The sequence below is a fragment of the Corvus hawaiiensis genome, chromosome 3 (genome assembly GCF_020740725.1).
Source record: "Corvus hawaiiensis isolate bCorHaw1 chromosome 3, bCorHaw1.pri.cur, whole genome shotgun sequence".
In the NCBI taxonomy this organism is placed as follows: domain Eukaryota; kingdom Metazoa; phylum Chordata; class Aves; order Passeriformes; family Corvidae; genus Corvus; species Corvus hawaiiensis.
This window is the reverse complement of record NC_063215.1, coordinates 55,120,372-55,137,931: the sequence shown is the minus strand read 5'-3', so window position 1 is coordinate 55,137,931 and position 17,560 is coordinate 55,120,372. Positions and strand designations below refer to the sequence as shown.

Sequence of the window (17,560 nt, the reverse complement as noted above, 5' to 3'; positions counted from 1 at the left end):
TCTATAGATATCATTAGAGACAAAGCTCTTACAAAGCAAACTATAGGAGACCATCCTACGTTGCTGTCTGGATGATTAGGATATTCTTTGGAAAGTCACTGAGGCCTGTCACTTAGGTGTCCTCAGCCTGAGACAGGCTTCAGTGTGTCTTTTTTAAGGTCAAAATCACTGTGAAAAACAGAAATAGTGAACAGGGAGGGGAACTGACTCCCGCCACCTGTTCTAGTCCACGCAGTGGGTGGGCTGCTACCCCCAGGACAGCTGTCATTGGGCAAAACATGGCAACAGAACACATACCATGAGGTGTGTTGGTTCCTCAAAATGTTTCTGTAAAGGGTAAGTCCATTTCTGAGCAGCAAGTCTGTGTGTAGCATAACCCGTGTTTCACTGATGCGCCATTCTAACCTCTAACATACCCAGAACATTACCACTGGATTTGGTTTGTCCTCTGAGCAGTGGAGATTTTCCCCTCTGTTGAGTCAGAGAGAAGAACCAGAATAGGAAGTAAAATTGGACAGAACTTTGTAATTTCTGTACTTCTATAGATTTATTGTTGTGGATACACTTTTGCTAGATTCACAGTGTGGGTGTAAGTTGTGTCCTCTTCTGTCTGTGAAGCTATGAAATTATTCCCTTCCCCAGTAGAAAAAGTGACACCATCACTGTGAAAAACACATACTTAGATGATCTATTTTTCTGGTTTTTATTAATTCAATGTTGTCTCCTACAAATACGATTTGTCATTCACCAGAAGATTTGAAATGTAGACTTAAGTTACACATAGGTATAAAAAGCATAAAACAGCACACACGGTACCACTGTTTAGACCAGAAAACATTGTGTTGTCCACAGATAAGAGCATTATTCAAGCTCAGCCTAGTTGCCTTCTTCCTCAGGGATTCAGTCTTCAAAGTTGCAGATGCTTCTTCTTCTTATCCCTCAGCAGCTGAAACCCTGCTGGCTTTCTCCTGATGTATCTCGCCCATGTCCGGAGCATGGACTGGGAAAACACAGGGCAACCCCATCCTGCTCCACCAGAGGTTGTAAAACATTGGGCTCCTCCTGGCTCTTCAGAAATGTTTTCCTCCTTCTCTTAATTATGTACAGTATATGAAGGGATACGATTTTCGTCTTTGATTTAGACATATCTCTTGCCTCATACTTAAACAATAACTTGAAAAATATTTTACAAAGAAAAAGAACATTGTTCATCTGAATGTCATTCATTATTATATTGCTATATTTTATACCCTATAATTAATATATACAAAATTTCTTAATTGCCTTTTACAGATGCATGGAAGCATATAATATAACAGTTTTAAAGTATCCCATCTTTAGATTTCTATTTCCTTGGCTCATGTCAATCTCTTTAATAAACTATGGTTGCTTGGAGAATATAGGAAGTATTTGGAATGTTGTTTAAAGTTTAATAATAACTGGTAGCATTGTCCATTTGCGGCCTGAATGGTTGGAACACCTGTCAGGGCAATCTGGTAGAGATAGCAGCATCATAAGACTTAAACAATCAGGGAGGGCCATTAATGTGCAGTGTCAACGGGTGCCAGGTCCTGTTCTTTGTTTGGGGCTTTCCTTTTCTTCGGCTGCGTTTTGTTGTTGTTTTCCCTCTGTTCTCGGTTTTGTCTTCGGGCTGCTCGCCCTTTGCTTTCCTGTCTTGTCTCCTTGCTTTCATCTTTGTTGGACTTTTTTCTTTTCTCCTCCCTATTTTTTTTCCCTGAAAAAAAAAACGATGGAACATTAGAAGATTTGCTCAGGCTATTGCAGTTTCTGAGTCCCTCACTTTGCCATAACCTGTGAAACCAGCCTTGGATTAGTTGGTAATGTGGTTATATGTTTAACTTGGTTAGTCCCTTGCCCCCATTCCCAGTTGGTACACCCTGAACTCCAGCCGCTTCCCCAGTGTTCCCTATATGGTTGTTCTCCTCCCCTTGTTCCAGTCGGTTCTCCATCAATCACCCAGACTCCTCCCGTTATTCCCGAAAGTTCGGTGTCCATCAACTAAGCCCTCCCTGATTATCCTTATAATGGTCCTCATCAATCCCCTGAGATCCTGCCCCTTCTGATACCTCCCCTCTGGAAATCCCTGAAACCTCGATGCCCCATTGGGGCATGTGATCTCTTTCCCTCCACCCCTTAAGACTATTGATCTGCGTGAATGTCTATCCCTGTCCATATCCCTCCCCCAAAGACCCCTATTGGTCCCCTGTCGGGCCATCCCCGCTGTAACGCCTCCCTTTACAAGTTGTTGAACAGATCTGGTCTGTGCTTGCACTCCTTGGACTCCCTTCGGGCAGTAAACCTGGAGCTGTATCCAAAGGCAAGCCTCCCCACAAGCTTTTATCCTCTCCCTTGTCGGGGCTGCTGACAGCCACACCACCTGGAGCTTCAGCTCCCCTGGGCAGAGCTGAACTCCAGAGGAGCAGCTTATTTAAAGCCTCGAGCCTTCGGCTGCTCCCCACTCCTGCTGCACACCGCAAGTGCCAGTCGGGCTGAAGAGAGCGGTCACTGTGACAGATTAGCACCTCCCATTAGGAGCTGGACACCAGTATCAGTGTCTGGAAATGTCCAATCACCACACCTGCATCCCAGGGCATTCTTGATATAGCAATGTGAATCCCATGGCAAAGTGTCTGCTCCAGCACAGGAATGTGATGGTCTTCAGACTAAAATGTGGTGTCTCAAGTCAAACTTTAGACAATTGTAACAAAATTAAGTATTCAAGTACTTTATTGCTTTAAATAAGGTAAGATGTTGAGGATTTTGCTGCTGCTGCAGACCTCTCCAATAAAGCATCCTGTCCCCTTAAGAACATTAAAACTTTGTAGATTGGCTGTGGAGATGATGTAATGGAGTGCATTTTTGCTCGCACATAAGGAAGAAATTCTTTATGCTGAGTGTGGTGTGGCACTGGAACTGGTTGCTCATAGAAGCTGTGAATACCTCATCACTGGAAGTGTTCAGGGTCAGGCTGGATGGGGCTCTGAGCAACCTGATCTACTGAAAGATATCATTACCCATGGCAGAGATGATCCTCAAAGATCCCTTCCAACCAAAACACTTCTGTGATTCTGTGATTCTATTTCTTCTCTTTGCTTTACAAATCAGTGCAGGAATGACATTAACTTGAACTTGTAAGTACACACAAGCCTAAAACAGATTAGATTTTTTGTCTATGTGAAACTACTGAGCTATGCAGCTGAAATTCACCTGTGGTTAGAAGAATCCCAATGATATCTTCAAAGGCAACCTCTCTGGAGGCTTTCCTGATAGAATGTCATACTAACTCATATGCCTTCTTATGTGGAGAAGTTTCTGGACAAGTATTGAAAAAAATATCTTTCATGATATCCCAGTAGTGATACTAGTGAAAGTAATCTATCCTTCTTTGTTACAGAAAGAATATTTTTTGGTTTTAAATTTTAACAGAGAGAATCCAGGCTTTCCTACACCAGTGAAGGGGGAGTTACACAAACCTGGCAATAGCTCTTGTTGTTGAGGGTGCTGAATGCAAGGAATTTTGCCCATTTCTGCCTCAAAATCAAAGATGGGGATCTTTGATGCCTCACTGAGCTCCATGGGAGTATGTCACAGTGAGGTGGTAGGTGCAGGGGAAGTGGCTTTGTTCTGAGAACAGATAACCATCCAAGGAGGTGCAGGTCAGACAAAGGAAGAGAGATTCAGAGGAAGTGAAGAGTATGCAGAAAGCAAGGATCAAGACCAAGATGTGAGAATATGCTGTATCTTCTTGTTGCGTAGCTCTATGGGAGTGTTTTACAGCTTCTCCATTCTTTACCACCACTGCCTGGGATCGGAGAGCAAGGGAAGGTTTAGATACACACATTAAGTCAAGTAGTGACCAGCATCTGCCTTTATCATTTGTTGTTTCTGAAAGAGTAAAACTTTAAATGTAAAATGGCACCTTAAATTTCAGGGAACCAGTCAGAGATTACCTGAATATACACCCACAAACCTGCAGAATCCCTCTCTGAATTTGTCAATGCCATCTGAGATGCACAGAGGTGAGCAGGGGAGACCTGCAGAACTGGCATGGGAGGCTCAGCAAGAGCTATCACCACTGGGAGAGCTCCATGCAGAAGTAAGGCTGCATCTTACCCAGCTGTAATCCTGTCTCTTACTAATGGATAAATGACAGTATGGGATTTCATTCCAGTGGTTTGTAAATACTGTTGGCCCAAGATGAAATGTTATTTGAATGGAAACTGTCCAGACGTTCAGTGTTTGACATTACTCACTTAGTGATTAGCCAAAATCATTCAGCTGTGACTTCCCAGGCACAGTTCTTTAAGTATGTTGGAATGACATGTAATGGTTTCCCATTCAGCCATGGAGCAGGATGTATGTATTTATATGTGTGTGGATATACTAAGAATAAGATATCTTTGTCTAGCTAGAGGCTTATCTAGGCATGGCTTTACTGTTTCTGTTTTAATCAGAGTGGTGTCTTTACAAATGACAAGGAAAACTGATCTCTGGAATATACTTAAAACTGAGTCCTAATTCTCTTCTACTCTGAGGATAGCTAATTTGGAGTCCTCTGTGCAGTTTTGTACAAGGTTTAATGCTACCACCTCCATTCTCTTGCCATTTGGGAAAAGATCTGCCCTCTAGACCTGTGCTGTTGTGGTAAAGAGATATAACATAGAAGGGTCATCTTTGCTGATTCTTTAGTTCCTTTCACTACTATATTTAAAAATGGGAATTTTTATATGACAGTGTAATGTTATTCCCAGTCAGTCCTTGTTTCAGTTTAGACCCAAGAGAAGATTCTACCAGCAGTCGTCTGCTAGCATTGGGATATAGCTGAAGCCCCATTCTTGAGCACATCACCCTCTCTGTTCATATCCCTTCTCTCTTTTCCCCAGAGATTTGTTCCTGAATACTTTTTCTTCTTTCTTCTACTTCATGAAACCCACTTCCCAGCAGCACATTGAACGGGGCACCAGATATTGTGGAAATTCATTGGAAATTTGGGCATTTGGCTATCTGTGAATGAAAAGTGCAAAAATTACATGGGCCATTATGTTTACAAGTTCATCTCTGAATAAGAGATGGCCTTTCAGTACTTAAAGAGAGCTTATAAAAAAGATGAAGAACATTCTTTATATGGACAGACAGGACAAGGGGCAGAGGTTTTAAACTAAAAGAGAAGAGATTTAGATTAGGTGTTAGGAGGAAACTCTTTATTGTGATGGTGATGAGCCACTGAAACGAGTTGCCCAGAGAAGCTGCAGATGCCCCATCCTTGGAAATGTTCATGGCCAGTTTGTATGGGGCTTTGAGCAACCTGCTCTTGTAGAAGGTGTTCCTGGCCATGGCAGGGGTGCTGGAACTAGATGACCTTTAAGGCCTCTTCCAACCCAAACCATTCTATATTTCTGTGACCTACTTTGCCTTTGAAGAAGATGGCAAGGCCATTATTAAAACTGAAACTCAGCGAAGAAGTAAACGAGGCAATAACGTGACTTGGAAGAAAAATAGTCTCCTGGAATTCCAATTTCCTTTACGAGGAGTGTTCTTGTTGGGAAGTTCTCCCGGGTTAAGGCGTGCAGCACTTTACGCTGCGCGCGTCTCTGTGCTCGCCGGGCTGTGCCGCAGTGCCGGTGCTGCCCGCGCGGGGGCGCCGCGGTTCCGCGCCAGGCGGGGCGCGGGGCGGGGGCGGCTCCCGCAGCCGCGGGTTCCCTTCTCCGTCCCCTCCGGCCGTGCCCTCGGGCTCCCGCCCGCGCCCTTCCTGCCCTCGTACCGCCTGTCTTTGCTTTATTTTGCCTGCGGGTGAACTTTCCCGGTGGGTCACGGTATTCTTACTGTGATGCACTAACCTTACTGACGTTTATTTCTTCTAACAGATTCAATAAAACTGTTCAAATTTAAAAAAAAAAAAAAAAAAAAAAAAACAAACCAGGATAAGTATTTTTAGACAGGAGATAATGAAACGTTTTCCAATAGAGTGTTTTGCTCATGAAGAGACTATATATAATATCAGAGAAGTATTAGAATCTCATTAATACTTATATTGTATATTACAACTATTGTATTAGAAATGTAAAATACTTGCAATATATATTAAAATAAAGTAATTATTTGGTGTTAAAATAGCTTTTATGTCGGAACCAAAGCTTTGTGCAGACAATTGTACTGGAAGAATTGATCTGCAGGCACTGTGAGTTTTCTGGTACACAGGAGACCGTTTGCTGCTTCTAATAATAGCAAATTCCTATGTTGAGGAAAATCTAGAGACTTGCTATAATTTTGAGAAGTGCAGTAGTTCAAATTAAATGCAGACATGAAATTAGTTTGGATAACAGTATAATTATATGTCTAATCAGATTCAAGGTGCTGAGTTCTTGTTAATATATTTTATAGCCCCAGGTCAAAGAAACTCCTGTGTCTATATTTATGCAATCCATATCTGAATACATCTATAAGTACACGAGCCAGGGTATTTCAGAGAAGCCTTTTCATAATCTCATCAGATGTGGTATTTCCACTAGATCTACAGCTGCATTTTATGGATTACAGGGAGGAAGCATTGGCCATGACTTGGGATGCCTTGGTACTCAAGAACACCGTGAGACAGAAAATCATGGCTGACATGGATTAACTACCACAGGTGACAGGTTTCATCTGCTTTAAGCATTGTGACTTAGTCCCACCTATTATAATCAGCTGTAATTATTACGGGGGACTTGGGTGCTGAAATGCCAAAACACCATGGGAAGACATAAAATCTGATTATGCAAACTGCCTCACTTTGATTGGGGGGTGTAGGGGGGAGGTGTTACAGGGTAGGCCTCATGGAAATCCCAGAGGGATAAGAATCTGGCATCAGACATTTGTGATGACTGCATTTCTTTCATCACTCCCATGAAGAAGTTTACTGTGGAAGAGCAAAAGGAGCAAGAGGAGTCATGGAACTGCTCCTGTCGGGATTTCAGGCACTGACGTAATAGGCCCCTCTCTGGAAGGGTCCCGCTGCTTCTACTGTGCCTGTCACCACGGACCACAAATCCTCCCCACTACACTGTAATAAGCTGAAGAGCTGTAATAAAAGACCACAAGCCACTGCTGTAACGTGCCACAGTGTTCTTTCACACCCCTCACAGCCTTGTCTGACCTCTTGGTGCTTTCCTGGCTTCTGGAGCACTATTAGCACTGGTGCAGCAGTACCAGTGCCCCAATACCTTCGTACCCCACGAGGTACAGGGACAAAACTTGAGGGTTAAGTGCCACCATACTGTGTTGCTCTCCTTCCCACCTGTCCACACCCTTCCCAGAGGCATTTTTAGTCCTCTTAGACAAAAAGTCTGTCACACTTTCCTCGTGATGTGACCTGGACAACAACAGCATGACAAAAAGAAACCATGCTGAGCAAAGAAACCAGGAAGAGGAGCATGCCCCAGGCTCTAAACTCCCTTGCTATAGCTCTGTCAACAATACAGTCGTGCCATATTATGCAAATGAGCAGATCATTCTCATTTTCAAGAAAAGTGACACATTTTTTTTCTGGAACATAGCCTGTAGCATGTACTCGCACTACTTGCCAACAATCCTCCAAACCCCTGGCTACCCAGTGATGCAATGGACTTTCTCCTTTCTTTCCCAAGCCACAAGTGGCTGATTCATCTGGTATGTCTTTTTGAAGTCTAAACAGCATAACTGCATAACTTATTTCACAGCAATCTTTTTTTTTCCTTTGCTGTTGTGGCCCTATTTTATAATCACTAGATTTCTGGGTAACCAGAGTGTGAGGGTCAACAACTTCAGAACAATCTAGATGCTACATGACTTAGTGCATTTCCTGGCCTGCCTTTACTACTGAAGATGTTCCAACTGCTGAAGAGAATATGAGTAAAAATTTTAATGGAGCTAAGGTCCAAAGACATTCAAGGAGCAACTAACTTGGATGAACCTATGTTCTCCTGCTGTTGAGATATATGACGACAGCCTACCTGGTTTCCCATACCAGTCCAGATGGATACAGATCTTAAGGCAGGTGTCATATCCATAGTTCTGTGTGGTGATCTTAGATAATACAAGATACCTGCACAAGCTCAGTAAGTGGCCCCATGGGAATCTCATGAGGTTTAACAAGACCAAGTACAAGGTGCTGCACCTGGGTCAAGACAACTCGCAGTATCAGTACAGGCTGGGGGGTGAACAGATGGAGAGCAGCCCTGACGAGAAGGACTTGGGGGTGCTGCTGGATGAGGCTGGACACGACCCAGCAATGTGCTCCTGCAGCCCAGAAAACCAGTGCTGTCCTGGGCTGCATCCAAAGCAGCATGGCCAGCAGGGCGAGGGAGGGGATTCTGCCCCTCCACTCTTGTAAGACCCCACCTGGAATACTGCATTCAGCTCTGGGGTTGCAGGCACAGGAAGGACACTGGCTTGTTGAAGCAAGTCCAGGGGAGGGCCACCAGGATGATTAGAGGGATGGAGCCCTTGTCCTATGAAGAAAGACTCATAGGATTGGGATTGTTCAACCTGGAAAAGAGACAGCTTTGGTGTGACCTAATTGCAGCCTTCCAATACCTGAAGTGAGCCTACAAGAAAAATGGAAAGGGGCTTCTGACAAAGGCAGGTAGTGATAGGACAAGGGAGAATGTCTTTAAAATGAAAGACAGTAGGCTTAGGTTAAATCTTAGGAAGAAATTCTAGAACGGGTTGCCGAGAAAAGCTATGGCTGCCCCATCCCTGGAAGTGTTCAAAGCCATGCTGGATGGAGCTTCGAAAACTTGGTCTAGTAGAAGGTGTTCCTGCCCATGTCAGAGGGTTGGAATTAGATGATCTTTAAGGTCCATTCTAATCCAAACCATCCTGTGATTCTATGATGATGCTATACCTCAAACGCTATCGATACTTATGGTTGAGCAACTGTATTATGGGATTTAGTGACTAACTTGTACTTATGTGTCCTATTTCCTCTTAAACATGGAAATACTTCTCTAGATGTAGACTTTAGATGTCTTTGTATGAGGATCCTTGAGGTTCATTTGCCTCTGAAAATAGGATCTGGACTACTAGATTGCATTCACTTGAAAAATGTTCTTATTTACATTGTGTGTGCTAGCTTGTCCTTGCAAGAACAGTGCTGAAAGAGGCACATTAGCAGGAATGAGAATGTTGTTTCCAAATACAGAAATAGCTCAGGCCTGCACCACAGCCGTTTGCATAAAGCAGGCAGAGAGGAATGGGAGGAGGCTGACCAGATTAGCTACGCCAAGACAGGAGATGTTTGCTGCTCTAGGAGATAAGGAGAAAATTGTATCCTGTTAGGTGTATGGGAAGTCAGAAGATATCATTTCTTCTGTGGATGGTTGGGAAATGACACTTCTACACTCATGAGCTCATAAGCAGGGCTTATGGAAAGTCCCTGGCTTGTGATGACCTCTTGCAATAGAAACGGGTTGGATGTGCCTTTCCTGTGCCATGGAAAAGACATTGCCAGCACCTGAAAATAGAATGTCCTCCATTCAAAGAAGCAGCCAGAGGAGGAGGATTCCTATAATGAGTTCTATCTGCTGTTTGTGGAGACATTTACTGCTGCCTCTTCAAACAAGCACTTGTGGGGATTTATTTCCTGCATGCTTGTCTGTTGGGACTAGGGGAATTTGTTAGCAGCCTTGTTTTAATCAGGACTAATGCGCTAACAACGCCAATTTTGTAATTACATAACAGTTTTCATCTTATAAGAACCCGCAGCTTATAAAGTCTGAACATAGCTTCCAAAGACAGGAAAGTAATGGCAATTTAGCAGAGCAGAAAATCCCTCCCCATTGCTGAGGACAGGAAGTGACATAGACCATGCTGGTATTTAGGAAACTGGCATTTTTTTCCTTTGAGACTTTTAATGATGACTTCTGAATGGGATTGGGTTTTTACAGCTCTCCTAAAAGAGGCAAAATGATCCATGAGTGTCCAAATACACTTGATAGGCCTCTTTTAAGACTAAGGGAATCAGGAACCAGTACAAAGATTGGGAATAATAGTGATTGGTATCAAAAGCCCTTACCCTGTTGTTAGAGCATCAGGATATTGGGAGAAACCTCTAATAGCTTGTTTTCCTTTTAGTCACCAATAATCCAAGCCCTCCTGTTAGCTTGGATCGAGGTCATAAATACAGTCTTTTTTAGAGACTTATTTCAGCTGGTGCAGGCTTTTGAACAAACCAGAAATGAAAATGTGATGCTGCATTATGTCAGAACTGCATGTTTAGTCTGCCACTCTAGAAATAATCAAGAAAAGTTATACATGATAAGAGACAGATGCTAGCCTCAGCAGACATTTAAACTCTTTCTAGTACAATAGTAAAACAGAGAAAACACACAAAGGAACTTGTTTCTTTAGTACTCAAATTTGTGCTTGGTGTGCTCTGAAGGAAGGGTAAGAAAAGATGTGTTCCTTGGCTTTACTTAAACTGATTGCCTCAATGGAACCTGCTAATTCAGATGATGCTTATATGACCCCAACGTCTGGAGGTATCCCTAGGAATGCCTTTTTCCATTAGCAACCATGGCTCAGAACTCAGCTGTACTGGTGAATGAGCACAGATCCTGGAGGCATTCACAAGTGCCAACTCCAACACTTGGATCAGGCCAGCAGTTCCTGCCCTGGTACTACACACCAGGACCCGGAAGCCTGGACATCTTCCACTGTTTCATTTGCTGGTACAGGTGCAGCTATATGCTCCCCCTGGAGCCACCTCCTACACTTCCTTAAGTTTTCTGATATGCCAGGGAGGTAAAGGAAGATGAGTCAACAGGATGCACCTCTGGCCCCTCTCGGCACGGTTCACTTGTCCCTTCCACTCTGAGCATCGTTTGTTTGCATTTCTGCCTGGGGTGACACCTGTGCTGACAGGTAGACTGGAGTCCCTGTGCACCCCAGCCCAGCCAGACAGCTGGATCAGCCTGTCAGCAGCAGGTAACATGCAGTGGGACAGCAGCTCCTGATGGATCCTCTCAGCAAAACCATCAGCACAGAGGCAGGCTGTTATTACTTAAATTCACCGGAGGCCCGATTCTGACCTCTGTGTTGTACTTGCTCAAACACATGGAGGTCACCAAAATTGCTGTTTGGTGTAAATGAAGGGAGAATTTGCTTTCAAGGATACTTTTCAAATCAAGGTGTTGAAAACTGACCTGTCTCTTTCTGTTTTGTGTCTCCAGTGTGTGTGTACTATTTCAGCTGGCCAAAGCATTGATCCTCTCCCCTCTCTAAGTAGTGCCAATAGTTCCAAATATTTTCATGTTGATTAAAATGACAGGTCAGGCTTCTAAATTTCTTATGGATCAGAGACTCCAAAGGTTCCCTCTCAAAAAGAGTGACATGAGATTTCACTTTGGCCATCTCCATATGTTTCTGAAGAATTTTTCTCACCTACTGAGAGAATACCTGGCAGTTTACTGGGTGGAGAGAAGCTTATGGAAAAGGACACTGGGATCACCACGACTCTTGGGCTGCCTCTGAAAAAGGCCCAGGAATTTATATGCCGAAAGGATTCAGAATTTAGCCCGAGGAAGCTTAGGAATCTTTGGACCAAGTTGCCAGAGGGATCTCAGATTTTCAGGCTGTTGAGTCTTTGTCAGCCTGCCAGGTGGGTTGCCAGAGGCAAACCCAGTGGACAAACTGGAAGGATACTAGGCAGAAACCTAACACAAAGGCAAGGTTATTTCAAAAACCTGCCTACTTTCCACTGGGACTTCATTGAAATCAGCAAATTTCTGGGAAATACAATGACTTTGGTAATCTGATATTTTCCATTTCTTTGGAAAATTACGGCCTAAAAGATATTAAAAAAAATATTTCCAAGTAGGATTCATAGTCGATATGCATGAAAAGAACTTGAATGCAAATATTTTAGCATTTCCCGTAAGTCTTCAATTTAACATGAATCACAGATAGGAATTGTCCATGTGAATTTTATCCAGGCTGTCTTGCCTTCTTTTTCTTTTTCTTTTTTTTTTCCCCAAGAATGTGATAAGTTTATTCTTTTTAAATCCCTCTGAGGATGAACTGTGCATTTAGAGCTTTTTGTAGTAACACAGCTTTGCACACTGAAGCAAGCAGCCAGCTTTATGAGTAGCTGGAAGTGGAATGCGAAGAATGATTATGCCATGTGACAGTGCATCACTGGAGCCCACTTCACTGAGGATACTTCACAGACTGACTGCCATGCTGTTGAGATCGGATGCGGGCAAGGCCACGTGGCCCAAAGGCTGGAGGAGACTCAGCCCCCACTGAGATGAGGACACAGCCTCTCATGACAGAGCACCACAAGTGCTGAGGAAGGTCTGTAACCCTTGTTCACCTCCACCAGGAGATATCTGCCCTGTGTCCTGTCTCACACAGATCCTGCCAGCGGTGCACAATGACCATTCAGCACAACTTGCATGTTTTATTTTCCTACTTGGCTGGTGCCTTAAGAGTGTTACAGCAGTGCTGGTAAGTTGGTAACAGCCCTAGGTGTTCCTGTGGTGCACGTGCAGCCCATACAGCAGGGCTGGTTAAAGGAGCTGAACTGTTGGAATGCAAGAAAGGTTCTAAGGAACCTGAAGCAAAAGTTCAGCAAATGATATTTTCAGTACAAGAATGTACTGCAACAAGTCAGCATCCTCTCCAGCCTCTATGGGAAAAATTGGGACTGTGGGGATCAGCAGCCTCTCTGTCCGGCTGCCTCCTGCCTACAGGTGAAGAATCCCACTGTCCACTAGTCACCACATATGTTCATGTTTCTCTTCCAAACTGAGTAACTAATCACTTTCCTGCCTACTCCAAGAACTTTTGCTTTGGCCAAAAGAAGAAACTGCTCACTGTTTCTACAGATTTGAGAACCACCTGCTTTTGTTAGCAGCTCCTTTGGCACTCTTTTATAAGATCTGAGACCAATCCTGTAGCCACTAAACCAAATAATATTTTTCAAGGGTCTGGAATGGCATACTCAGTTTACAGACAGTGTAGTACAGAACTGTAGAAATTCCAGGGGCAAGAAAACAGCAAATGGTGCACACATCTGTAACAAGATTCCATAAGGAGCAGGATGCTTTGTCAAAGGAACTCAGAACAAATAAGACTCTTACTCCAACCTCGACCAGAAACTCTAAGAAGTTACTGAAAATTGTTCTTGCATTTTTGCAAACATTACCCAAGATGTCTCTATGTCCAGGAAGTTAATTTATGTGCTGTGAAAGACTGAGTTGCTTTCAGATAGAAACCAGAGGTTCCATCAGCCTTAAGTATTCAGAGGTATTCACAGAGACTCTTCCATGTCCATGTTACATCCTCCACTGTGTCACATTTAAACTTGAGGGATTTATGCATCATAGCTTTAGTTTTAATTTAAGACCACTGTGGAAAAAAAAAACAGCAAGAAAAAATATACTGTGTCTGGGAATGCAATCCTTTGTCTCCATAACAAGGACTTTTTTCTTTATAATACCATGACTTCCTCAGGTTCCACAAGTGTAAAACAGAGATAAGAGCTCCTTAATTTTGGTGCTTTAGAATCTATGGATAAAACCCACTACTGCTGCAAATCAGAGCTGCTGAAGTGTGCAGAGAGTGCTCCTTACTTCAGTTAATGTTTTGAAGGAGCAAATATTGTACTTCAAATAGAGGTCTCAGGATCCTTCTTTACAGAATTATTGTTTCCATGCTCATGCTTAAAGGTGGTTGGGGCTGGATCACCCACTGGCATTCCCCACCACCACCCACATCCGTACAAGAAATAAAGTCAGTTCCTCTGGATTAAAACTAAATCCTTCTGGTTTAGCAATGCACATTTCTACTTAGGCAATAAACATCTGTCATCTGCCATTCATTAATATTAATTATAAATGGTCACTAGCTCATGGGATCCAAGTCCACCAGCTGAGATTTTTCCAACTTTGACCTTGTTAGGGTTTGTATAAAAAGTGTTCAGAAGGGTTCTTCGAAGCTCGAAGCCAGCAATAAGTGCAATTTGCAGAGTACAGCATTTAGATTATGCACTTAGAACAAGGGCAGTCAGAAGGGGTGATGGGGAGTGGGGGAGGGAGGGGACGAGGGAAGGCAGAGCCCGAAACAGAGCTCCTTTAAATGCTTAAGAGTTTTAGACCTTTCTGCAGGCTAATGACAGGGAGAGGCATTGTCCATAATGAAACCAGCCCATCCATTAAACATTACTGTAAATTAAAGGTTACGTGAATTAAAGGTTGTTCATCTCATGTTTCAGGAATGTAGCTGTGTTTCATGTCTGAAGCCTGTTTTCCTTTTAAACGGAGTTCTTCAGATGACAAATGAGAGAGAATTTCAGAAAGCAAATGGGCAGAAGTAAATACATGCTCAAGAACAAAGCAGAGACATAACTGTAGCTGTAAATCTTTACACTGGGGCTACTGTTTGCTGTAGATATTGGGGAGGAGTAGACTAGAATTGAGAAATTTCATTGCTGGGTCATTTTGCTTGTAAAACAAAATAACAATAGAAAAACCCAACAGATAGTTGTCAAATTCTGACCTTAATGTCAGCTGTGTATGTTTGACTCATGGAATGCAAGTTAATTCTTTTGCTACCATTTTGAATTTCAAGGAACTAAAAATAGAAAATTTAGAAAAATCTTGCATGGCCACCACATTTTTAAATGATGAATGTTGGGGTTTTTCTTCCAATTAACTTTTTGTCACTGCAAGATTACTTCAACAAAAATTACTGGAAAATAATATTTGTTTGCATCTGTGCTTATTTAATTTTTTTTCAGGCCTAATCATGTAGTAATATGACCCTCATGGATAACATCTTCATCTGCTCTTAAAATAGACACATTTTCATTAGCAGAGTTGCTCCCTTGTATCTCAGGTAAATTAGCAAGAAAATCCAGCCCTGTACTCTTCCTGCACCAATTATTCAAAGCTGGTGAATGCTAAGAGAAACATGAACAGATATCTCTGCAATGCAAATTACTAAACTGGACAAAATGAAAGAAAAGTTGATTTCAGTTCTTTGGCGCAGGCCCAAATAAAAGTCTGAGCTTGGTAAATGACAGCAGGAGGCCTTATACTGATGTCAGTGGACAGAGATACCTGGATTCGTGCTCTGTAAATGGGCAGTATGCTGTCTCTGTGGGAGTTTTGCAGAAGGCAACAGGCAAGAAAAAGTTTTGTGGAAATTTTGTAGCCATTTCATAAATGCTTATCAAAGCATTATCTAGTCCCTTACTAGTCTATGAAGCTGAACTACGATACTTAGGCTGTCTTTGATGATTGCTTGTCTAACCTCCTTAAAAATCTTCCATAGAGATTCCCACAACCTCTCTCCCGATCTTTACAATCTCTGAGAATAACCTTGGATGTTATCATCTCATTGGGAATGTTCTGAAGCTTCCCTGGACCTTTATAACATAAGGTTATGGCAGCAAGTGGTTAACTTCGTAACTTAACTTCCTACCCTTTTCAAAGTGATGAAGGTGAAAGAGAGCTGGGAGGTGGCAGCCGTAGCAGACCAAAGGCTACATCAGGTGTCAGAACTGGCAGGGAGAGTGAGCTGAGAAGAGACAATGAGACTGGAGATGCAGAGACCTGGGTGGGGAAAAACAAATAGAGCTGCCTGGGTGGGGAAGAACAGGCCAATATCCAGAGAGATGAGGAGAAATAGCAGCCAAAAAAGTGCTCCTTTGTTTTCACTTTGTTACAAAGGAATGCTGAAAATCCCTGCTTTATGGTAAGATCCGCAGTACTCTGAAGTCAATGGGATTTCAGTGGGTCTTGGATCAGGCCCTTTAAAATAAGGGCAGCTGTAACACAATAATGAATGAGTGCCATGCTGCCCATGGCTGCAGTGTTATAACAGCATTGCTATACATGGAAGTGTTCCACAGCCCAGGATTTAGCTGATTAAACAGTGCTGGACATGTCGCCATTAGACTTGAAACATCCACAGCCTGATTTACTCTGTAGCTCACATACCCCAGATGTTTCGCATACTTGGACTAAATTTGATAGATGCACTATCGAACTTCTCTCTTGCATTTGTTCCTCTTTCCAGGACACTCAGGTCAAAATAGTGAGGAGTTTAGATTTCCAGGTGGTGAGAGCCAGGTGGGCCCTGCTCCCAGCAGCCACCTCCCTTCACATTTACTTTGTAGCATTATTGTCCAAAGGTGAGAAAACAGTTTGCTGTGGGGTCTGCTGAAGCCTCAACAGAAAGAAGTTGTCAAGGTATCCCACTGTGGCACACATCCTGGAAGAGCCTCATTTCGTCCTCCAGCAGTGACAAACATGTCCCTTCCTCAGAAAGAGCTCCTTACATCACTAGGAGTTCAGGGAAGGACTTTAGAAGCATTAACTGTGAGTTGTGATAGAAGACCAGTGTGGGAAGAAAGATGGGTATGCGAGGATGTTCTGGCAGAGGAAGGAAGGGATGAGGCGTAAGAGAGAACTTGACGCTGCTCTTCTGCACATGGTCTCTGTCCTGTGGTACTGAGAGGGGAGAGCAGCCACAGTTTCCTGTGTGCCTCTCCCTGAAACAATGGGAAATCGCTGAAGGTGAAGGTGCCATAAATAAGTTGTGCCAGAGCTGCTTCCAGCTGTGCCAGGGAGGAACTAGATCAGGGACTAGGCAGACCCCTGCCTGTCTGCACAGCATAACTGGGAGGTAGTTTAAGGACTCTGTTTGACCTACCCTCTTCCCCAGTCAAATCTGCTATGGAGGGAATAGCCCAGCTGGTTTGGTGGCAAGCCAGAAGGTGGACCTGGCTTTTGTGGGCAAGGAGCAGACCTCTGTCTTCTTTTCTTTCACAGAATAGACACAGATGCAGATTTCACCTTCTAAAGCTGGAGCTTTCAATCCCAAACATTTTTATTCAAGAGGGAAGAGTTTAGGCCTGTGCTGAGAATTTAGTGCTGAATTAATACCTGATGGATATCTTGGAAGGGGGAGGAAGAAGGGTTCTTGAGAGGCTTGTATTCCCTTCAGCTTTTCCTACGAAGCTCAGGCATCTAAAACATAGTCAGCCAGCCAATTCTGGAGCACAAGGAGGCACAAAAAGGGAAGATCAGAAGAGAAAAAGAGCTGATTTCTATCCCTTATTTGGTTTAGTGATCTGAGGAGGACAGCTCTCACATTGTTCACATTTTAATAAAAGAATGCAATCAGCTTTTTTCTGATTCACTTCCCTTACAAGAACAATTGACCACATACTTCTGTTTCAGCTTTGACACTATCCCTGTTAATATGAAATTGATGTTTTTTATCATCAGTGTGCCCAGCACATTTTTTTATAGCATGGTCCAGTGGACCTCAGGGCATCTGAGTCACCTCCCCACTGCTCCCATGCTCCCCAGGACAGGGAGGAGGCAGAAGGTGGCAAGAGAAGAGCTAGCAGCAGGAAAAGGAGAACATCTTCCAAGGAGCATAGAGACAATGTCAGCACAGCACCCTGCAGGCCTTAAACTAATTTTGGTATCTGAGGACACAACCATTTTTGCCTGAGTATTCATCAAGATGCATGTTATTCAGACAGCACAACCTCGACATGGTGCACATG

At 43.3% G+C, this 17,560-nt stretch overlaps 1 protein-coding gene across 2 annotated transcripts in view; it reads right to left on the bottom strand.

Moving 5' to 3' along the window:
• Window positions 1-687: 687 nt before the first annotated feature.
• The window catches only part of RSPO3 (R-spondin 3), a 61,567-nt gene continuing 44,694 nt past the window's right edge, over window positions 688-17,560 (bottom strand). For both annotated transcript variants that reach the window (XM_048299337.1, XM_048299338.1), the window contains exon 6: window positions 688-1,735. In XM_048299337.1, the coding sequence (XP_048155294.1) occupies window positions 1,542-1,735 (194 nt within the window). In that variant the 3' untranslated portion in view covers window positions 688-1,541. The remainder of the gene's footprint in view (window positions 1,736-17,560) is intronic.